General features: G+C 40.1%; 1 protein-coding gene across 2 annotated transcripts in view; it reads right to left on the bottom strand.

Annotated features, from left to right (window-relative positions):
• The window catches only part of LOC119266939 (DNA polymerase epsilon catalytic subunit A-like), a 36,414-nt gene extending 13,133 nt beyond the window's left edge, over nt 1-23,281 (bottom strand). Inside the window, exons 1-47 of one of the 2 annotated variants that reach the window (XM_037548230.1) lie at nt 23,048-23,281; nt 21,429-21,494; nt 21,269-21,328; nt 21,029-21,124; nt 20,462-20,622; nt 20,225-20,313; nt 19,912-20,129; nt 19,422-19,508; nt 19,194-19,328; nt 18,663-18,785; nt 18,085-18,168; nt 17,729-17,893; nt 16,926-17,102; nt 16,643-16,756; nt 16,169-16,273; nt 14,902-15,020; nt 14,697-14,838; nt 14,531-14,625; nt 14,214-14,319; nt 14,050-14,129; nt 13,750-13,926; nt 12,940-13,024; nt 12,744-12,824; nt 12,467-12,610; nt 12,251-12,346; nt 11,947-12,147; nt 11,693-11,747; nt 11,472-11,614; nt 10,976-11,403; nt 9,357-9,498; nt 9,075-9,272; nt 8,924-8,998; nt 8,653-8,843; nt 7,535-7,706; nt 7,380-7,444; nt 6,782-6,914; nt 6,595-6,696; nt 6,430-6,513; nt 3,450-3,524; nt 3,297-3,356; nt 2,611-2,867; nt 2,467-2,515; nt 2,084-2,244; nt 1,950-2,016; nt 1,724-1,849; nt 1,415-1,585; nt 512-715 (exon numbers count right to left, since the gene is read on the bottom strand). In XM_037548230.1, the coding sequence (XP_037404127.1) occupies nt 512-715; nt 1,415-1,585; nt 1,724-1,849; nt 1,950-2,016; nt 2,084-2,244; nt 2,467-2,515; nt 2,611-2,867; nt 3,297-3,356; nt 3,450-3,524; nt 6,430-6,513; nt 6,595-6,696; nt 6,782-6,914; nt 7,380-7,444; nt 7,535-7,706; nt 8,653-8,843; nt 8,924-8,998; nt 9,075-9,272; nt 9,357-9,498; nt 10,976-11,403; nt 11,472-11,614; nt 11,693-11,747; nt 11,947-12,147; nt 12,251-12,346; nt 12,467-12,610; nt 12,744-12,824; nt 12,940-13,024; nt 13,750-13,926; nt 14,050-14,129; nt 14,214-14,319; nt 14,531-14,625; nt 14,697-14,838; nt 14,902-15,020; nt 16,169-16,273; nt 16,643-16,756; nt 16,926-17,102; nt 17,729-17,893; nt 18,085-18,168; nt 18,663-18,785; nt 19,194-19,328; nt 19,422-19,508; nt 19,912-20,129; nt 20,225-20,313; nt 20,462-20,622; nt 21,029-21,124; nt 21,269-21,328; nt 21,429-21,494; nt 23,048-23,263 (6,180 nt within the window). In that variant the 5' untranslated portion in view covers nt 23,264-23,281. Of the gene's footprint in view, nt 1-511; nt 716-1,414; nt 1,586-1,723; nt 1,850-1,949; nt 2,017-2,083; nt 2,245-2,466; nt 2,516-2,610; nt 2,868-3,296; nt 3,357-3,449; nt 3,525-6,429; nt 6,514-6,594; nt 6,697-6,781; nt 6,915-7,379; nt 7,445-7,534; nt 7,707-8,652; nt 8,844-8,923; nt 8,999-9,074; nt 9,273-9,356; nt 9,499-10,975; nt 11,404-11,471; nt 11,748-11,946; nt 12,148-12,250; nt 12,347-12,466; nt 12,611-12,743; nt 12,825-12,939; nt 13,025-13,749; nt 13,927-14,049; nt 14,130-14,213; nt 14,320-14,530; nt 14,626-14,696; nt 14,839-14,901; nt 15,021-16,168; nt 16,274-16,642; nt 16,757-16,925; nt 17,103-17,728; nt 17,894-18,084; nt 18,169-18,662; nt 18,786-19,193; nt 19,329-19,421; nt 19,509-19,911; nt 20,130-20,224; nt 20,314-20,461; nt 20,623-21,028; nt 21,125-21,268; nt 21,329-21,428; nt 21,495-23,047 lie in introns of both variants that reach the window. The other variant, XM_037548226.1, reaches the window with a different exon arrangement.
• Between the last annotated feature and the right edge of the window lie 6 nt (nt 23,282-23,287).

The following is a 23,287-nucleotide window of genomic DNA, read 5'->3' as shown; positions in this document are numbered from 1 at the left end:
AGGCGGCAGTGCTACATTTAAGAGATCTAACTAAAATAGTCGGTTATGCACCGGCGTACATGGCCCCACCATGGCAGCTCCCAGTTATGGGATGGGATCCCCAATCTCTATATTATGTAGTCTATCAATTAAATTAAATTAGGAAGGTATCTTTCAGCTTGGCCCATAGGACAATTAGAGATAAGATCTACAATTTGTTACTAAGGTTGGGAGCCCCTATGAGGAATAAAGCAACCAAGAATTACAAGAATAGTTCTAATATTTTGCCACCAGGGCAAGAGCCTCTTCTTAACCCTAGTGCACAACAGTACAGTATAGACGTCAATCAAGAAAGAAAGCCATGCTATTAGACTGCATTTCACTTGACAACTAGATTGTGACACAAGAACAGTACAGGTAGGACACTGAACAAAGTTGATGAGCAGATGAAGATAACACATAATACCGGTTTTAAGTTGCTAAAGACAAAAGGAAGTTTTTACAGGCTGAATATGGTTCAATAGAGAATTACCAGAATATCATGCTGAACATTCTGATCGAGAGCAAGAACAGCACATATATGTTTAATGAACTCCAATGCAGCACCGCCTTTATGTAAGTGAGGATCAAGTTCACTATTTGAAGGTCCAACTGATTCAGACTTGCCTTTTCCTTTGAAATGGAGAAGTATATCGCTCACAATTGTGAGAAGCTTTTCCGCAAAATAAGTGCCGATCTGCAAAAAAAAAAAAGATTAGAGGAGGTCGTGTTTGATGATTCTGACAAGGTATAAAAAAGGTGGTAAATTCCTGGTTGGTATGGTGTACCTTCATGGGCAAAAAAGAGTAGACTAAATGGCTAGAAAATTCCATTTGAATGTTGTAAAGATCATACTATATGAGCGCGTGCAAGCTAATTAAACCTACTACCACCAATGGGTTGAGCGATTTCCATGATTTCTGAGGTGTTCAATTTACTAAAGCAGTAAAACCTCGCAATGAAAATAAAAAGCTAAAAAGATTCTAGATGTACTTCAATTTACTTTAACTATGTGTACAGTTTACATCTTCAAATTCATGGCAAGTTAAGAGTAACATAAATGAAAATAATCTGAGAAATGATAAACTAAAAGTAATTGGAAGGACAAATATCACAAGATTTAATGTTCAAATTCCCAGAGAACGTATCTTTTTTGTTCCAGAATTTCATGTCTAAGTTTTGAAGGTTATTAGGACACCCTTACATAATATATTGCAGAAGATATATTCTTTGTGTCAATCTATGCCCACACCAAAAGTTGACTGAAGTGAACAATAAACAGAAACAGCATGGCATAATCAACACGCAGTTAAGTGGTTACGGATTAGATTACACTATAGACAATGCCAATGTCCAGAGTGACATATAATATAGGAGCAGAGGATACTGGAATTACCTGCCCACGGAGGTAATCAACGACCTGTCCCTCAAGATTCTCAGCAGCCATGATTGTTATAGATGGAGTGCATGAGGTGTCATCCCTCATAGCTGCTCGGCAAGCTACTTGTTCTTTCATGTATTTCCATGGAACATATAGGAACTCCGATACGATCAAGACAAAGTGATCCTGGAGATTTTTAAAGAATGTCAAGTGATTGATTATCAATTGCAGAACTATTACTGAACATTTGATGCACAATTGAGAACGCCGCAGTCAGCAAAGAGAAATGCTAATTTCAAGTGGCTTTGACTTAAGATGTCTGACCTGTGTAGCTTTGGGCAAGTATTCTGCTATATTCCAGCTTGACACGATGTCAATATCATCATCACCGTCTGAACTGTCTGCAGATGTTACATTTTGTGTTTTGGCCTGAATCCCACCGTAGTTGTACTGAAACAGGAAACAGAAAATGAAACATCAAAGGTGGAAGCGTGTTCTTAAGACGAACAGTTAATTAGTCCATCTTTCGTACACAATTAAATATACAAACCTGATCCATGAACAGTAAGGAGTGCCAATAGTGCAAAGGTTCCAGTTCTATCCACTCGAAAAGATCCCTAAAACACGATGCTCTTAGTTTCACTTAGGTGACACACATATCTGCAGCAGGAGGTCAAACAGTACCTTGTCTGTAAGGTTTTCAGCAAGCTATCACAGTATGCACGTGCTGACGGCAAGTCCACTTTTCCGGTATCTATGATTATCTTAGAAAAGTTTGCAAAGATAACATTAGCTCCAAGCTTTCGAAACTCAGCTAACAATAGAGCAAAGACCTTCTTCATGACCTGATAAAGTTTGACAGCCCAAAAGAAAAGACAGGGTAAGGAAACTTACAGGCAAAGAAACAAATGCCCACAGGGTATCAAATGATACAGAAATAGAGAAGAGCATTCATCACTACGGAAAATACTAATTACACCACAAATGTATTAGCAAATAACAGGCAACCTGTAACTCTTGTAGCAATAAAAGAAGTCAAAGACTGACAGAGAAGTAATTTAACTTACATTATGAAGGAGGCGATGGAGAGCTGGGTCATGAAGTCTTGATCGTGGGCTGAAAATGTAGGCATGAGAATGTAAAAAAAGAACATATTAAAATTAGAAAAACAATTAGTAAGAGGTTCAAGTATAAACATATCGAATTATAACCTGCAAAGCCAACGGTAGAGATGTTGCAATATCGCATCAGCAAATACATTTCCAGAAGACACTGCATCCGAGATGCATCTTTGAATGAGTTGCTTCAGCACTTGGAAAGCAGGTAGACACAAGCTGGCGTCATTATAGTCAGTTTCGGTGGCATTTGGACCAGGAGGAATGTCATTTTCAAAGTTGCCGATAGATCCTCCTTCCATTTCATCCACTTGACTACTCTTAAGGAGAGAATTAACCGCCAAATGATGAATCTGCAGAAGAAATATGTGCAAATGTAACTAAATTACCAGGAGATACATAACCACATGTGGATGCAGATTTGCAAGAGGCCAAACACCAGACGCCAGATCAACTCTCCCATCTTCCAGCGGTTTGCTCTAGCAGCATGGGATATTTGGAACCAACAGTTTCAAGGCTTAGTTCTTCCAATCATGGAAGCATGGATTTCAAGATCTATCTCTGCTAGTCTATAGGGTCAAAGACACCTTTAGGCTACATATTATCTCTTTCCTAGAACGCCAGTAGTTTTGCTTCTTTCGTTTGGGGCTCTCCATTGGACCATTCTGAGCTTTATAAATATTTAGAGTTTATTAATATAGCACAGTAGGAACCCCACCTACTGTTTTCAGGATGAGCTTATTACATTCTATGATGTCCAGGCAAATGCATTAGGGGCTTACCTTAAGCTCAACAGAAATCCTCCTATAAGCGCCAGGATATGTTAGTGCAGGTTGTATGACCTGCAAAACAAGCTCATATTTAAGTCAAGCAGCAAAAAAAAGGACAGCGTAAAAAACCAGGCAGTCTTAAGACAGCAAAAGAGGGCTTCTCACTTCATCAGCAAAGCATGTATCTCCTTCATATGTGCCGCCTAAATCAGGAATACCATCATCAGATATCCATAGTACCTAGCATGAACATGTCAGAAAGAAACTTAGAATTAGATGTCCATACCACACCATGCTAATTGCAATCAGTTTTGTGGAGAGAAAAAAAGGGTTCCAATGTATAATTTCTTGAAAACTAATTTTGAGAAAGGACACATGCAAGGGCCAAAGAACTTCTAGCACATAGAAAATAACCCAATCAAGATGGCGTGACAAAGGTCTCAGCATGCCATCATTCCTAGTTTCCTACTTTCATCAAAAAACGGCCACTACAAAGGCAGAACCAACAAGTAAAAGATTGGTCTTCCAAGTCTACCCCCAAACTATCACACAAAGTCTGGATAAGCCCCACAGCAGAACTTATTTACCCAACTTCCAAACCATGCTAAAGTACACCCTGAGGTGGTTTTGCTAACATTGATCCAACCATCCAAATCAGCATGGTCTTGCCACTGTGTTTGCCATAATGGCATGCCATCTGACTTTCGCTAAAATTGGATGGTAGTCTCTCCCAGTTCTGTCGCACCATTGCCGTGAAAGCATGTGTACCATGTTTGACGAAATGTCACAACGCAGTATGTATCAGGGCAATGGACGTAGGCCAGAGTAACTGCAGGCACAGCCATCTGAAAACTTGCCGTCCAAGATGCCCAGCACTAGAGCTGCTAGAGCAAGGAGATGACTGGATCTGGCATTGCCCAACTCGAGGCACAGGCTCGGTCACACAAACTCCTAGACCTCATGTTTAGTGGTTACTTGCCTCAAGGTGTAGTAGGCAGGAGTTTCTCAAGTCAAGAAGAACTTAACAAAGCTTTCGCATATTGACATGTTACGCAAAGCTTTTGCGTATTGAAATGATAGGCAAAGTTTTTGCGCACACGTAAAAAAACTTGGCCAGAAAGCAATTTGTTCCTTGCAAAAGATGGCCTTAGTCACTAAGTTCTGAATTTTGCTTTGCACTTTTAGCAATACAAAAAAGAATCAACTTCACCATCCTGAAATCTGAAGAAGTCTGTAGTGCTATACCAATCCAATGTTCAGTTGAAGATGTGACAGTAGTCAGGAGCATTTGCCTTGTGAGATGGAAGAGCTTTCTTGAAATTATCTTGGACTGCCCTTGTCCATCAGAAAGTTAACAAAAGCCCAAGTTCAACCTATTATTGATAGAATTGCTGACCAACTTCCGGGATGGAAGGCTGAAATCATGACACGGGCTGGCCAAGCAAATATGGTTAAGGCTGTGCCAACCTCTATGGTTAAAGCAATTGAAAATCAGAAGAGAATTCTTGTGGAGAGGAAGGAAAGAGGCTAGAGGTGGTCACTGTTTGATTGCATGGCCGAAGGTTTGCCGATCCAAGGAACTTGGAGGTCTTGGTGTTCTTGACTTAAAAGGTTGGGCCCTGCGAATGTGATGGCTTTGGCTGTGCATAAAACCCAGGCAGATAATCCTTGGGCCAGGTTCACTGTACAAGTTCATCCTTGTGTTAAGGCTCTCTTCTCCACCACTATAGTCTCGGTGGTGGATGATGGTTGTAACACCCTTTTCTGGAAAGATTGATGGTTGGAGGGGAAGCCATTTGCTGATCTTCTCCACACCTTTTTGCCCTCGTTCCTAAGCGCCGGGCTAATAGTCGTACAGCTCATGATGCACTGATTGGGCATTGCTGTGTTCAGGATATACAGGGCACTCCCTCAGTGGCTGTCTTGTCCGAATATTTAGATATATGGGACCTTGTGTCTGAAGTGGAGATACAGAATGATATACAAGATTTGGGGATTTGCTGGAGATGATCAGTATTCAGCAAAAACGGCTTATGTTCTTTTGATTCAGTTAGTCTGGAGCATTGGAAGTTGATCTGGAAGTCATGTGCCCCTAAGAATGCCAATTATTCCTTCGGTTGGTTGCCCATACTAGATGATGGACAGCTGACCGCCTTTCTCGGAGGTGTTTGTCACGTTCAGCATGCCCGCTTTGTGATCAGGACGAGGAAACGATACATTACATCCTTGCATCTTGTATCTTTGCAAAAGAGACCTGGTCGCTCCTGTTTAGATATCTTGGTCTCCCTGACTTGGCGCCCCAATCACCTTCTGCATTTTTCTTTGACTAGTGGTCCAGAACCATCTGTATTGTGCGAGGTTCTATGCAAGCTGGTTTGAACTCCTTAATCGCGCTTGGTGCTTGAATGATTTGGAAGCATCAAAATGAATGTGTATTCATCGGGAGTTCACCTAGTGTCCAAAGGGTGCTGCTGGCCGTGTCAGCTTCAACCTGGACGAGGTCGTAGCTGTGGCACTAGAAGCTTGCATCGGTAGACTGTGCGGCAAGCTTGAGGTCGTATCCCTACTAGGCCGTGTGTTTCAATTCTCTGTATCCTCCAAGCGTGTTGGCCGCCAGATCGTCTCAACCTGATTCTATGGGTGTGTTTGGATCGATGCCTACGGCAGCCAAGCCAAAAACAAACGGGCGTTGACCAAAAGGGTGAGCATGTGGTTGGTTGAGGGCTAATAATTTGGATCCCCGGACCAATGCTGCTTCACCAGTTCATTTTTGCGCCAATGCTTTGGCGAGTTGCCAGCGGCAGAAACCTGTGCCAATTTTTTGGCAAGCCCGTGGTTTAGTAGGGCAAGCAGGGGCATCATCCAAACACACCCTATTGATATGATGCTTTTGCTCTCAAGATCTGGCTAGATCAGCTTGAGGCTAATTCTTGAGCTAGTGCCTAGCTTTCTGCAGTTTCATCCCTCTGTTTACACCCCCACCCAAATATTCTCTAATTCAATAAAAAAATACTATCGGGGCCTCCCCTGCAGTTTTCCGCTCAAAAAGTGAAGGGGCTCACAAGGAACAGAAAAGAAGTAAAGTGTGATTTAACCTATTTAGATCAAATACAGCCTAATTACATCAACTCAAGATAAAACAAACCTGTTGTTGATCATGCAATGCCCTTGAGAAGAACACATCAGCAGTAAAAAGAAGCCAATCAAGTTCAAGGTTTCCCAATGGCACCTGTTTCAGTAAGAAATTGATGTAAAGTCATTTTCATGTAAACTGAAATAATTCACTAGAACCACAATAAAGAACCCCTACATGTGCATATCTAGCAAGTGAAATTCTTTCATTGAACCATTGAGTTGATGCAGCACAGCGCTGCATGCTTGTTCTACCAGCTGTCGCTTGCCAACCAAGAGCCTGGATAAATAGGTGTAAGCAAAACAACAAGGCAAAGAAACAAAAATGCAAAGAAAATATAACCATTGGGACCCCCATTACATACCTGATAGTTGTTATCCCGTGCATTGCAAGGAATGGTTACACACGGGAAATCATCAAGTGCACGTACAGATTCCCTTATAGCTTGGAGTTTAGGGCATTCAATGATGCCTATGACAGGTCCAGGATGTTGTTGTCTGAAATATTTCACTTAGTTTATCGTAAGAAAATATCTGAAATAATCATTACTTGGCTAGTTTTCTTTTGTTGAAAGCTTTGACTAGTATATTGCTAACGGCCCAACTTGTAGAGATAGACATTCTTCAATTTAATAACATTTGATCGATACAAGACTCTACTCCATTATTGCTGCATGTACATATTTACGATGCTGTTATGCATCACAATTTTGCCACAAAAAAAAAGAATATTACATTGAGATTATGCTGAATAATTTTAGATTCAGATAGTTTTATTAAACATGACTGGCCAGTACAGGTAATCAGTAAGTTACCAACAAAACCAGGCTACAGAAACTGAATACATACATGTTCATACTTGTTAGTGCCACAGCTTACTGAAGCAATTCAACAGCATAGACAACTCATAGAAAGAGACTGATGGAATACGATTGATGCTTGATTAACAGAAAAATGGCTTACCTGTACTCAAGTAACATTCGTTGCACATATTTGCTACCTGCATCCATTGATGTGTGGTAGTCCACCTAAAATAAGGAATCAACAATCAGAACTTAGCAAAGAAACAGCAAGGTCAAGTTTGTGTTTTATGTATCATTTTTCCCTGTCATACATACCTGGAAAGTGAGATTTTCATGCAAAGGGTCAGGAGTCTGGCAAGCATCCCGAAATTGCTTTTCAAGAAACGCAGGTGACAGTTCTTTATTACGGAAAGGATTGATAACCACTGCATGTACTCTGAGAGATGTAGGGAAGTACATGACATATACAGCCCTTCCTTCAGACACACTGGAAATAGGAGAATCCATAGATCAGTGTCAAATTAAAATCAACACTTTACTGTAACAAGAGCACAATGGCTTACGCACGGCAACAAGAATAGCATTGAAGTTGCCGGTTATCCAACATATCAGTACTCAAGATTATATAGTTTTGATTAGTAAATCACAGGGAAATTGATTTTGGATCCCAGGCCCCATGGAGCCTGAATTTTTGAAAAACACAAAAAAAAAACATATTTTTGAAGTTTCAAATAATTCTGAAAAGAGTACACATGAACATAGGGATGTATCCTACATTTATGTACAATTTCATGATGAAATGCGTTTTAGTGCAAGTTGCACACAAAAAATCATGTAATCACTCTAAAAGTCCATGGGTTTTTTTTGTGCAGCTCACACCAAAACGTATTTCATCATGAATTTTTACAGAAATGTAGTATGCATCCCTACATTCATGTATGTTTATTTTCAGAATTTTTTTGAAACTTCAAAATATGATTGTTTTTTTTCAAAAACCAGGCCCCATGGAGCCCGGTAGCAAGAAATCCGCTATCCTAATGTTCAACCTACCATACATTTAGGAGGGTAAAGATAGTTTTACTAGTAACAGTCTAGTTTTCATGAGAATCAATCCTTGGGTCCTGGAAAGGATTAAAAATAACATTTTACTCCATAAGTGCTTGAATGACTGAACTTCTCTTGCCTTTTCTACTTTGACAGAGACAAATAATGGGTTAAAGTGATCCCTCGAGGTAAAGTATATGATGAGTGAAAAATACAAAGATAATGCAGAAATAAGGCATTAAAGAAATAATAGTATCTCATGCAAAACATTTTTAACTCTAGATGTACAATGATATTTACAACAAGCAAAATATAGAACTGGTAATAAAGCACTTCAAATCAATTTAGATAGCCATTGTAGGTCTTCTCACAGCTATCGTCAGGCCTACCTGTGGTATAGATAGAAAAATGAAACTGTTTGTTCCAGGTATGAGAACTCTGCAGTTGTTTTCATTTGCAACTCAGCAAGATCCCATCCATCTTGGATATTTCGTTTCTCCGCAGATTTGTCCACTTTGCAGACACAACCAATTTGGAGAATAGCATTTAGCTCCAGTGGAATTTTCGTCTCATATATGCCCTACATGCAAGTCCAATGTCAGATAAGGAGATAAAATAAAAACAATACAAGACCATATGCACAAGTTGCCAAATACTCACTTCAACATCTGGCTCTGCAAGATGAGCAGCAAGTTTTCTTCCTTCAGCCCTGAACTGTTCTTCACTAGTTACAACCTGGATGCTACAGCCATTAGTACGTAATCTAAATCACATCCCTAGTTACTTTCCAGCTACTGTTTAAGATTTTCACCTCGATGAGATTGAAAGATGGTTTTCCATGAGGAAGAATCTTCTTTACACGCCTTCCTGGAAACTCATCTGTGATAGGAGCTTTTGAGTTTAGGTAGAAAACTCTAGGCACATTGATGGGAATCTTGAACATGATCCCCTCAGCAACAACCCATGCAAAAAAACGGCCAGGCAATGTACTTGGAGCAAGCTGGATTATCTGATGCGGAACATATATATGAACTCGTCAATAAATATAACTACAAATGCTACAGAAAAAATTAAATTTTGAAAATTTACATGCCTGCCAATGTGATCTAAAGAGGGACAATTCTTGTTTCTGGAAAAATGTAGACCGATTCCTACCATTGCCATGTAACTGACTGTCATTTCTTGCAGAAAACAAATTATTACTGGGACCCTCAGAAGAGGCTGCAGCACCCAACCTGATAGAAGCAGAAGTAAATATGAGTATTGATTGTCCATCAGTACTTAGTTCACTCAGCTTAGTCTCAATTGTATTAGTGGCTCCAGCATAACAGTAGATGAGTTCAAATAACATAAGTTGTCTATTTAACCCATACAAAACATGGATGGTCCACTGCTTAAAAAACATATTAAAAAATTGGTTTTCAATGACATCCGGAACACTGGAACCTGGTGCAGCTATCATAGCACCACACTAAGAGTTCAACTACTTTATATGATGTCTTGATCTCATAGGCAGGCAATGGCTAAAAAAATGGCCAGCGGGACTGCTTAGGCCAGTATCGCTTGACTCAGCATATGGGCTTACAAGCTGAAGATGAGGAACAGGGAGACACTATTGCTAAATTAATTCATCAATAAACTAAAGTACACCGCCCACATAGGAGCGCCACACTGTGTACACTGAATTCAGTCGGCAACAGTTGTAGTCTCAAGGCAAAACTAGATGGGTAGATGTTGGCAATTGGCACCGATTTTATGCATTTTCCCAGCAGCCAAGGTTTATTCTCTTGCATAAATTGGTACATGAGTGTTAAATGTGGGTTATTATTGGTGATGGGCAACCTTAACCCATCAAAGGATGTATCTTTGGAAATTGGTTTGCAGATAAGCATGGAACTCAAGATAGATCTCAAAAGAAATCGAAGTGCGGAACTCGGACCAGTGTAATCTGGCATCCACGGGCGCCGCTGTTGGGACTGGCACTGCAGCGGACCTGCCGTCCTCAGACAGGACGTAAACATGCCAGTTTTGGAGGTTTGACTGAGTTCAGCACCCATCTGGTTCCTAGCTGCACTTTTGGCAAGATCCCTTTTCTACCATGTGTTCGACGCGTCCAAGACTTAGAAAAGTATGGCAAGATTTCCTTAGGCCAGCCAAAGTGTGGCTCAGATTTCAGTAACCTAACCATAGGCAAGTTTGGCAAAAAAAAAATGCTGGAAACTTTAGCAGCCTTAGTATATGAACCAAGCATCATGCTTTTTGAAATGAATCTGCCTGGAGTGGAAAGTAGAATTTGAATGTGGGAGAGAACAATTACAAGACATCTAGGAGGACGAGGAAGAGTCAGAGACAAAACCCAGCCAGGAAAGTCTCTGCCACCCAAAGGGACCAGGCCCATCTCTCCTCAACTATGAAAGGGGATGTGTCACATTGGTTTTGTGCATCCAATCCCATGAGTTCTGATTTTGAAACTTGTCTTATTTTAGTTAATAGGGCAGCAGAAATCTGCTAGGTAGACCTTAGCTTTACACTATATGATGACGACAAATTGACAATACAGCCCTTCATATTGCTCTAGTTGACTAAGTTTTACTTCTACCTTGCCTCTTCTTTCTTGTTGATCACCGTAGCAATATTTATTAACATGAAACAGAAGGGCTCGGATCTACCAGGCAAAAAATATTTAACTGTGTGTATATTGTGTGCCATTACCTTCGACGTTTCTTCTGTTCACGGACATATTTCCATTTTCTCTTCCTGGCCTCAAGCCATCCTTGATAATCAGTACTTCTATCAACTATTTCATCAGCAGAGTCATCTCGGAGTGGTTCATTTGACCTGATTACAGATTTTTGCTGGTTTTTGCAATGACCCAAACTAGCTTTTGCTGATGGTGACCCATTTGGATGATTTTCTTTGCCGATGTTAAAACCATGGGATGCAGTAGCTTTTCTCAAACCTTTGTCTGATGTTAACAAATCTTCTATGTCTCCAGTTCCATTCAAGTTATGCATCCCCATGTCTTTATTCAAGGGACTGAACATATCACGTAGTTTGCGTTGACGAAATCGGTCATCCTTCTCTCTGACCTTTTTATGCAACCAATCAGGATGAAGAACTCGGGGAACAGGATTTGAAATCTGTAGAGTTGAATATCTCAGAAAATGGTGCATACTAATTAACAGAACAAGAAAGAGTTATATATTACCTTTTGCATCGCTGCAGGAATAGTTATGATCTTCTGAATAGCCGAGCTTAGGCGCTGCTTGTAGTAAGACCAATCAAGAATAAATCGGATGTTTGCTTCCGCGGAGACTTTGCACCATTTTCTTAAATAGAACTTTGCGACCTCTGTCAAATAAGAGGATAGTGTAAGTAAGTTGAACAGGTTGGGGATACAAAAGCAGCGATTTGCATGAAAAGTATTACCAGCATCTGTCTCAAAAATAGCCACCGGAACAGCACGCTCGCTCACTGGGGTGCCCTACATGATTTGGGAAAGACAAAATAACCATAACAAAATAAATACAACAGTTCAATTCACTTAAAATTATAGGAGCAAACTATTGTCATCAAATGAATGAGGGGACTTTTGTCCAGATGCTGAAAGGGTCACATAATTTATTGGCAAATATAAAGATTAATAAGTTATAGGGTAAAAAACTTAACACGACAGTACTTACTTGTGGCTCTCGGGCAACTATATATTGGCAGTGCAGTCCTTTGTCTTTAACCATTGAATCTCCAAGGAATTCTGCAAGTCTTTTTGCTGTAGTTACAGCACATGACTTCTGTTCTCCATAGTCAACAAGGGACTTACTCATTGTGCTTGACTCCGATATGAACCCAAGCAACTCACTGTCAGAAATATCAATTCCTTGATTCTGCAATAGACAAATATTGTTAGATAATACTGCATGGGTTTAACAATGCAAGTGAGTAGGTTAGACAAAAAGAATAAGCTTGTGAATTTTGCAAACCACTTACGTCCAGTAGATCTAACCAGCGGTTAGCAACAGAGGCAACAGCTGCATAGCACTCCTCTAAAGTAGAGCCATGGAGAAATTTATCGAATACCTCCGCCTACAAATAAAAACATAAATCAAAGAAAATATATCAGCCATATACTAACTGATGTAGTAGTCCCTGTATTCCTGTTTAGGACGCAACAATTAGTAACTGATGCAGAATTGGAGCATGTACCTGAAAAACTTTGATGAGCTTCAGCTCACCTCGACGCTTAATCTCGAAGCCTTTAAGTTCTGCCAGGGTGCCATCTTCGTTGAAGACAGCATACCTCTTCTTTATCAGAATCCCTTCCTCTTTAGAGGCAGGTAGAATCATGGCCTGTAATTTTAGCATGCATTGTGACATGCAAATAAAAGTTACGATCAGTTTTGGGATTAGACAAACTAACTTGGATCCGGGAATGGAAATATTGCATGAGTAGAAGGAAAGTGGTCCTAATAAATCACTTCACCTTGTATGGTCCATCTACCTCAAACTCGATGGAGCATTCACTATTTGTTGTGTATAGCTTGCTTACAGGATCTTTCAATGTCTAACAGGACAACACAGGAATAGAGCAAATATGATTCCAGTTGTTAGAAAGAAGAATATCAACACTGGATGAACCTGACAATTTAAAACATAACTTGCAGGAGAACAACTCTTACTTGATATTGATCATTGGTGTTGGTTCTTGCAACATCAACATTAAGCATCACACATGGATAAGATATTGTGAGCTTCTTCTCAGCTCTGCAATATCATCAACTAGTGTTAGCATACTAAATTGAGTGTAAAGATGAAACATGGGAGCGTCAGTTCATAATAAACTGGGTAAACGAATTATTTTCCTGGATACACAGTTACTCGTTTTATACTACCTTAAATCCAAAATAAAGGTAGTTATGAATATGATTCACATGAACTTAAGAACTGAACATTCTTCAATTTGGTCACTCGCATACTAAGGCGCATAAAATAACAAGAATGGACTCAAGCGAAATCATAAAAAAGGGGGTACCCAGTGCTGAAAGCCCCCACACAAGGTGGGGAAGGGAATTTCTAGACAGCCTTACCCCTGCATAATAGTTCTGCAAGGAGGCTGGTTCAAACCCAGGACCTACAGGCCAAGTGGAGAGACTCTACCAGTGCCACAAGTGGGAAGATTCTACCACAAGAATGGACTCTCAAGCAAAATCATAGTATCACATTTTTATAAATTTTACTACAGTATTATGATCAGAATAAGTAGTTGAACTAGTGCCTTGGAGAATGTGCAAAAAAATGCACTAATGACAATTCTACATATGGTATCTTGCCACTAACTTGTGCCTAACTCATTGTTCGAATCACAACAGCAGCTTTTCATATGGAAAACAGGAAAAGAGAACAGACTAGTGATAATCAGGCAAGCATGATACTCAGCAGAGACAAATACTTCCATTGAAATACAACAAATAGATAATTAGTGTCCTCACTTTGTCTTGAAAGTAAAATTCTCTGGGAAAGAACCAGGCAAAACACACCAAATGCCATCTGTGTCGAGTTCCAGTGGTCTTCCAATTTTGTCTACAAGCAATCGAGCATTTTGGATGATTTTTGCACCAGTATATGTTACAACACCAGCCATTTCCATAGAGTACCATCTTGCACCCCTAAATCAGAAAGTACATTCGCTATTAATTACCTTCCTTTGTAGAGAATAAACTAGTATTACATTTCCATGGAGTACAATACATGAAGACAAAGGAAATACTGTCTGTATAAGTTACACTTACTTGCGCATAACATATCCATAAAAAGAATTTAATATGCACTTGTGAGCAAGTTGCAAAGAATCATATAGCACAACCATGTCCTGCAAAAGTTAAGTAGACATGCACTAAGAAGAAGCTCAAAATGACCGAAAACATAATAGGCACCTAAATAGGCATCACTGAACCTGTGCTTCCTGAATTTTGATAGAATTTCCACTGGCTTTTGCTTCTGATAGTTTTCCTTTCCATGTTTTATTCAGGCCTTTGTATTCATACCTTCTATCACGAAAGCTGCAGCACCAAAGGAAGGGGAGATTTTAGAGCAACTCCAGAAAAACACTAGCAGACAATAGTATGAAATCAACAAGAAAGTGCAGTTTTCTTCATCAGAAATTATCATGTGAGATTAATCCAAGACCAAGTTACTATATAGTATACCATCAACTTTTTTTGGAAGCTAGTATAACACCAACTTTAGGGTTATAATGAACATCTGACAGACCTTCGCACTGTATCTACGTAGAAAGAATTTTCACGCATGCATATTCCAGCTTCTCTAACTTCTGTAATTGGTTTGTCAACTACTCTTTTGTACCCCTGCATTGTGCCATAAGTATAGTCAGCGAAGGCCCACCAAAAGGGTTAATCCATGAATTCAAATATACTACCTTCTGGCAGTACTTCTTCAAACGATCCTTCAGCTTTAGTAAATGCTCTGGTTTTGAGAGGTCGAGGAAAGGCTTTGAAGATGTAACCCCACCAGTTTGAATCATCTCTGACTCAATTTGCCTCTTTATATGATGATAGTCACTAGAAAATAGAATAACATTAGAACAGAAACTCAACATATTCATGCAAGTTTGTAAAGCTTACCTCTTTTTTGCCGTGTAGGTTTCTCCTCGCCAGACCCATTCGAGCGTTCTAAGGCAATTCTTTCCAGGGCGATTGAAATCACATGCTGTGCAGTCCACATCTGTAACTATGGATGGTGGCTGCCATCAACAAGTGAGGAAAAAAGCTTAATTTGGTTGCTGGGTTATAATCATGTGAATATCTAGTATGACACTACAAGCGATGTGACAAAGCTGAATATTTCTGGTGATATCTTTCATGGTATAGGGTGATTGGCATATCTCATGGGTGTGTAGCACTGTCATCGGCAGACATAATATAAACCTCCGCCTAGGTAATAACGGACAGACCCAGTGCTAGAAGCTCCCACACCAGGTGGGGTCTGGAGAAGGATTATACGAGGCAAGCCTTGCCCATGCACAGTGCAATGCAGAGAGGCTGCGTCAAATCCAGGACCCCTTGGCACAAGTGGGGCGTACTTCACCACTGCACCAGGCCTGTCCTTCATACCTCCGCCTAAGGTGTCTGCTGAAAGATATATCTAATATCTTACATCACCTGCCATTCCATTATGACCATAACAGCTAAACTTTTAGTTCAACTGGTTTGTTCATGGAACTCTATGGTACGGCAGCAAGAATCATAAGCTATCCAGCACCCCTTGTGCTGATTTGACGCAATGGACCTGTGAGACTTGATGTGAGTGGCAGTATTAGAGTATGAGTGAACTGCTTACCTACCCCTAAAGACACGTGAACCGAGGTGAAACGTAGTCACTCACTCTGACCAAGTTCTGGTGGCAGTGACAGCAGCGCTGCTGCTTGCTCAGTTTTGCCATAGTTCAGCTTAGTTGGTTTAGTCACTTTTTTGCTCTTTGCCTTTTTTTTTGCTTTCTTGTTTAAGTTGGTTGGGTTTGTACTTCACGTCTTCTCGGCATTCTTCTTTGAAGAAACAAAGACACACTTGATGCATATTTGAGAAAAAGATTTGGGGTGAAAACATCTAGTGGTAAACATGCCTAACAAAATTTTGTAATTGCAACAGTCCAGATTTCCCATCCAACCTTCATATTTTCTATAACTCTCAGAATGATGCTTAAGCAAACGGTACCCAAAGAGATTCTACATCACAGACGGATAATCTTCACAAATCACCATATCACCAGAACGCCAGAAAAGAAAGTTCAGCTATCTCTTAACATATTATACCGTTAAAACCTTATCAGTCATGGAATTATCAATACCAGCAATACAACATTCAAATACTTCATTAAAGTATACAAAATTACCTGGAGCCTATTTGTCAAAATGATATTTGGATACATTGCAGCAACATCCAGATGATATATAAGAGGGCATTCTTCACGAGTTGGGTGGTCTCGCAATGAAACAAGCTGTGAATTTGACATAATAACAAAGGTCAATCAAGCATGGAGCTGACAAGTTATAACATTTTATTGATGCCAGTTATGTAGATATTTGGCTAGCTCCGTTTCTGGGTTGGAAACTTATTTACTAAACCAATGAGGCCCAAGCCAACCAACATTTGCAAAATCAAACCTCAAACTGTAAATAAGTATCTTGCTAATCAAATAAAGAATGAGCTAAAATGGTGGAATAAATTTGCTTCAACAGTCAAAATTTTCATGTTTCAATGTAACCAACTATGGGAATTGGTACTAAGCTTCAGTTTGTCACATTGGTCTTAAAGAGGCTGAGCAGAGAGTGAAGATTACAGACCACAGCAGGACAGGACACAATACCTTTTGCTTTATGGCATCCTTGACTTCATCATAATTTGTGACAGAATCAATATCCAATTTTCCTTCTACAGCAATGGCATATTGCAGATCACGGTCAAGGTTTTCAATTAGTTGCTGAAAGAACAAATATGCATTGAGTTGATACACTGAACGTATGCATATAAATTCTTGTATGAAACCACATCAATGTCCAACAAATTAATAATCCAACCAGGTACAAAAAAGCTCAGGAACATTTTCACTAAATTAAATAACATTTCCAGAATACTATAACTCAACTTACCTCAAATGCTGAGGGTTCCAGCTGAAATTTTGTAGGAAGATCAGATCTAAATACACCAGTTTCAAGACACTCAACATGACCACCGATGTATGTTTCGCTTTCTACTAGACGGTTATTGTAAAACTTCTCCAGATCAGCTTGGTGCTTGTTAGGACAAATGATATTAGCCTGGAATGCCTATACATAAGAAGAAACTGATTTCAGCAAGCATCACAAATCAGAAACAGTTGAGGAAGTGCTACTCCTATATTGTCGCGACTTGGGAGTCCCAAGTGCTTGGAGTGGGTTCACGGGAAAATTTTGTTTTTGCCACTCTAGATTTTGCCAATTTTCCTTATGCCATTCTAGATTTTCATATTTCAGTTTTGCCACTCTTAGCTTTTGACAATTATCACAATTGCCATTCCGTGGCAAAAGCAAAATAATTTTATTTCATTTTTGCCACTCTTAGCTTTTGAAATGTATCACAATTGCCACTCTAAAAATTTTGCTTTTGCCACCGGAATGGCAATTGTGATAATTGTCAAAAACTAAGAGTGGCAAAAGTGAAATGTCAAAATCTAGAGTGGCATAAGGAAAATTGGCAAAATCTAGAGTGGCAAAAACAAAAGTTTCCAGGCCAACAAAGGGGGGAAAGACTCATTCGAAAAGATGTTGAAAACATGGTAATTAATTTACATCTTGTTAAACAACAGGCAAGTTTTATGTGTCATATAGTTGTCCACAGACCAAAAAGGGCTATCTTTTGACTCAAATAATAACAACAGTACAGAAAACATGGCAACAAAGTTTATTCAACACACCTGGACCATTAGCAGCATTTCACATAGAGTCCCACTTCCTTTCCGCAACACCTCATCAGGTGACATAGGTATTATGGTCGCAAGGGAGAAGATAAATGGATGGACATAAGTCATGTATAAGTAGTATGTGGCAACAGCATCTGATACAGAATAAGAAGCCATTGTCTGAAAATGAGACAATGCAAGGTAAAATGAGTAGCAGTGTCATTTCAGGTCAAGTAATGACAAGTACATTTTAAAAAACAATATAGACAAACAGCAGTATTCACGGTTAGTTTTCATGTAACCATTTGCACTTCAGCTACTTCTCAATGACAAAAGTTACCCCATCACCAAGACAGGTAGACTAGAGATACCTGTGGCTGCTCCATTGCAAAGCGAACCATATCTTCTGGATTGACCTCCAGAGGATCATAACCAAGCTTGGCTTTTGTAACAGCCTGTAAGTGTCAAAATGGAAGGAAAGTCACTATATAAATGCAAAAGCAACATATTTAGAACAAGAAAGATAACAGGCAAATAAAGCCGTCTACAACGGCAACAGTTCGGATTTTGCTAGGTACGTGGATATCATCCAGTATGGGGCACGGGTGAGAGCACCAGCCAGAGATAACGGACTCCAGACGATTCTACCAGACATATTAGTTCAGCTTCTGTTCTGCAGCATGTAGTCAGCCTTCCATACATCTCTTCTTATCAATGCAACGAGATGTAAGGGTTTTGCATTTTCTCCAAAATAAAATAAAATAATGCAAGAAAAAATCAGGCAATAAAAAAGGTTAAATGACTAACGCTAACCTTTTAATGCTAGTTCAATACCCAAACTTCAAATTTTCATAGCATTGTCAAAACTCAAGTTTGACAAATCATTTAGTACCAAAAGCATAGAACTCTCGAATTTAGAGTATTTTTCTTTCACTATGTAAATTATCACCTTTAGACCTTGGCTTCCCTGTGGAAGGTAACTGTCTCGCTTCACCCAGGCAAAACAGTCAAGATGACAGGAAAATTTAGCTCGGCATTCACCTTGATTACTGTCGCATTGGAAACCAATCTCCTGTAAGAACAAAATAGGAAACACAAAAATGAAAAACACAGTTTTCCATTCCAACAATTTTCCTCAAAATCTAGACAAAGGACAAATTATAAAACATATGTACTACAGAGGGAGTACATAATTTCCCTCTGTAAACTAATATAAGGTCGTTTAGATCACTACGAGTACATGATATTCCTTGAAATGTTACGGAAGACACTACCATGCTACTGACACTATCCCAGTCTTGTGAACTTTCCCATTTAGCTGCAGAAGTGCAGATGACTTTTTACAGATAACTTTATTTGCATGCAACTGTTTGGCCAAGATTGTGAGCATTCTACTACATAGTTTATCATATCATATGCTACATGAGTCATACCAAGAGCAACTATTGTCTGCTAAATTAAGGAGAAATTACCAGCATACCTCATTCATTTTTATCCCATGGTGGGCAGCTCTCTTCTCCAAAAACGGCCAGTCAAAAAAGTCACCGTTGTACGTAACATAAATACCAGGTTTAACCTCTTGCATGTGAGAAAACCAAGCTTTAAGTAGACCCACCTACAAATATAAAATAAGAAGAAAAAATGAGCAAATTAGTTACGATGCTGAAAAATGCATATGCCACTGGACATAATATGCAAAAGTTCATACCTCGTCTGCGACATTCTTAACTCTAAAATGCCCCTCGAATTCTGGTTTAGGTGTGTATTCCAAATCTTCAATGTCTTCCCCTACACACTACAAATAAAATAATGTGTTATGCAAAACCTATTTTAAGGGAGAAAAACCATATGGTTCTTGCAAGCACAATCGAGAACAGTAGGTTCAGCTAAGTTAATGATCTAACTGTTATATGTATGTAGTTGATTCTGAAGTATGCATCTGGTGGTTAATGCACGTGACAGCTCTTGGATTCCCCTTGGCAATTGCCATCTTTTTTAACATGGAAATAACATTTTTGTAAAGACTTTTTTCCCAGAGGAAGGAGAACTGGAGAATTGCATGTTGCTTCAAACAAACAGAAAGTAAACGGCATACAGACATGCCAGGTAACTGATGCTGTCCAAGACTAGGCAATAAATTGAACACAATAAACTGGACAAGTCATGAATAACTATAGCACAAACAAAACAATCCGTACCTCTCGGTTGATTATCAAGTACCCTTGCCCATCTATCATGTAGGAGATCATCATTACACTGTCGTATTCAGCATCTGGAAACTTCAAGGGAAGCTTTGTGGTCTCAATATCAAATGCACATACATGAACTTCTGCACGCTGAAGCAGATCTTCCCTTCTCTGAAGCAAAACATCAGAACCAAATACACCAACATTATACCACTGTCCAGATCTCACATCTGCGAAGAGGTTCAATGCGGAATAAATAGTGTCAGTTCATCGGTGTTATATTAGCACATGCTTAAAAAACAAGACTTGCAAACTTTAGCCTCACCATTATCTATAGCGAAACGAACATGATAGGGAACATCGTATTCACGCAAATCGATGATGCAGTTTATGTAATCTTGTGGCCTTTCTACCCTGTTAGATCAACAAACAATAGGTTACCAATAAATGCAAAATATGCATAATACATAAAAACATGGAAAGGATACACAGTAAAATTAACCCCATAGAAACAAAACATAACTGGGGAACAGCAAAATTGGAGCCATTTAATGCAGGGTACCTTTTTACACCATAAATTGATTCAAATGCATCCACGGCATCTCTTTCTTCTTCATTCTTTTCAACAACATGCATTAGATCACTCCTTACACGCATTAATTGCTGCACGGTATCGAACTGAATCTTCAAATATTTTCTCTTCAAACCAGAAAGGTGGTTTTTCTGCAACAGGGAGACACAGAAAGACGGCGTGTTAAAATTATCTGCTACATTCGGCCCAGCAAAATATAGATGACAAAAAATTACACATGCATGAGAGCATTGGCACCATTGTGGAGTCATAGTAGGGACAGTCAGCAGAAGTACAAAACAATAACAGGTAAACTTAACATATTGCAACTAGCTTGTCCTTTGGTTCAATTTAAGTAAAACTACATAGCACTTAGCGTGTGAACGTCACTCTACTGTAACAAGCAACAAAGGTAGGAAAAAAGGACCGTATGAAATCTGAACATCAGCCCTCAAAAAAATGGAATCTGAAGATAGAATCAAACTCATCACAACGATTGCATTTTCTGATGCATACAAAATGATATGCTGAATTAAGCATGCACATTAAGGCACGTACAAGATCCAGATCCTCTTTTTCAATTATTTCTATATCAGCGATTTCCCCTTCATAACGTCGCCTGAGATACGCCTCAACTTCCAACTCCGTCTTCTCCTGAACATTTCAATTCACAAAAATAGAAAATCAGTCAAGAAACAGACTCACCAGGAAAGTTCACAGAAAAGTTGTGAGTGTTGCATCTATATAAATACTTTGATGGGATAAGAGAACAGATCCCTCAGAAAACCTTAAGCTCACCTTAGTTGCAGCATAAAAATAAGGCGGGAATTTGTACTTCACTTTAAATGTAGAACCATCCTGCAAGAAAGCATAAACAATTAGACATGGCAAGTCAAACAGTGTTATTTTTTTTCTGCAACATGGTCAAACAGTGTTACTTTAGTTGCATTTTGTTTACCTGGGACACAAAGTACAGGTCAACACAGCTGTAGATTTTCCCTGTATCCTCATCCTCCCATGATGACTGCAGGTGTTATTGCAGTGTAAGAGATCACATAAGAAAGCCACTCATTCATTAGATTTAGCAAATCGGTTAAGCCAATGGCTCTTGACCTTCAACTAAGCATCTCCGAGTTGGTTCTACCATGTGTTTGATTCGTTCACAATATAGATGGACATGTATTAGGCAAATCATTTTATTCAAGATGGATGGACATTTTCGGCGTTCTCCCAGATCCTACTCTATATGGCAGCAGCATTATCCGTGCTTTTAAGAGATTGTATCAGTTAATTCCATTGTATAATGCACAAATTTTTGCTGTTGGAAAAAAGTTGCTCATTCTTGTGGAACCATGGAGATTCTGCAGCTTCAAGTAATTTCGTTGTTACTTTAAGTCGCAGTCAGAGACAACATTTCACTATACCGACAATCAGGGGCGGATCCAGCTATATGGCGAGGTTTGGCAGCCGCCATACCTAAAATTTGGCAAAAGTATTGCATATATATACTGTATGTATGAAGCTTTGAGCTAGTCAATGGATTTTTGGTCAGTTTCGTCAATTTAGAGGATGAATACTCGCAGGGGGCAGGCAACTCATGGCCTCGAATGTATTTCGTCAGGTAGTTGTATTGTTACCTACGTGTTTCTGCCTCGTTAGAGGCCTAACTGCCGCTGAAGGAGAGAATTAAGCAATATAGGTGACTTGCATCACATAAGCCCATGACCCACAAGCCCATGTTCTAAACGAGGACACCATTGGCAGTCAATTGCAAATCAATTCACATGTACTCCAGTTGATTGGACATGCTAAAAAAATGTACTAGTTGATTGGAGATACACGAGTTGTTTCGTTCAAGCACGGTTGATCAGGAATCGCCTTGCAGCCGCCCCTCAAGCTTGTCTCTAGCTGTGTGATGAGCAGTGCCAACTCCGCGAAACCCAGAGCCTCACCGCTTTCCGTCTCTCCGGTGAAGAAACTAGATCTAATCGGACTCAAATCGTCTGAGGTATTACAATATACAACTAGGAGCAACGGCTACTCCTCCAAACTCATGGCAATGTCTGTCTTGTTGTGATATTTGTCCCTACTACCGACCGACCGACCGACCCCTAGTCGGCTAACCCCTAAGGCATGCAACAGAGGCAGCGATTACAGAGCAACCACGCGATCTTTAGTCAGTGTGGTGGGCATGGCAGCGATCACCGTCAAGAGAGGCAGCAAGCAGGAACGTCACATAGTTATATGTTACTACATTGTTTTTTCCCCTCACAAACTCTGCCACACCTAAAAAATATTCCTGGCTCCGCCACTGCCGACAATAGCAGCAGACTCACCACCCAACGCTATGGATTTGAGGTACAGAAATTTAGATAATGGAAGCAAACAACTCCTTCCGCGATTTCACGCTCTGCGTTACCTGGGTGGTCTAAACACCCTACTGATCTGTTAATTTCACAAGCCGATTGCGCTTGAAATGAGAAGCATTTCACAGCCTCTGCAGAATTCAGCTGCTAATTCCACAATACAGTCGACGCGAAATAGAAGCTAGAGCAGCGAGATCGAGAGGGAACTCACGGGGGAGAAGGTGAGGAGCCAGCCAAGCCGGCGGTCGCCTTGGGTGTAGGGCGCGAAGCCAAGCCGGCCCTCGAGGAGCTCCTCCGCGCCCAGCCGTATCCGCTGTTCCTTTGCCGCCGAAGATCCAGACCTCCGACCGCCCCAGCTGCCGCCGACGCCGCCGCCGCCACCTCCTCCGGCCGACGGTCTCCGTCGCCGACCATCACCACCGCTCATGCTCGGCTGCCCTCAGTAAGCTGG

This window comes from Triticum dicoccoides, chromosome 1A, assembly GCF_002162155.2.
Source record: "Triticum dicoccoides isolate Atlit2015 ecotype Zavitan chromosome 1A, WEW_v2.0, whole genome shotgun sequence".
In the NCBI taxonomy this organism is placed as follows: Eukaryota; Viridiplantae; Streptophyta; class Magnoliopsida; order Poales; family Poaceae; genus Triticum; species Triticum dicoccoides.
This window is presented reverse-complemented; position numbering and strand designations above follow the sequence as displayed.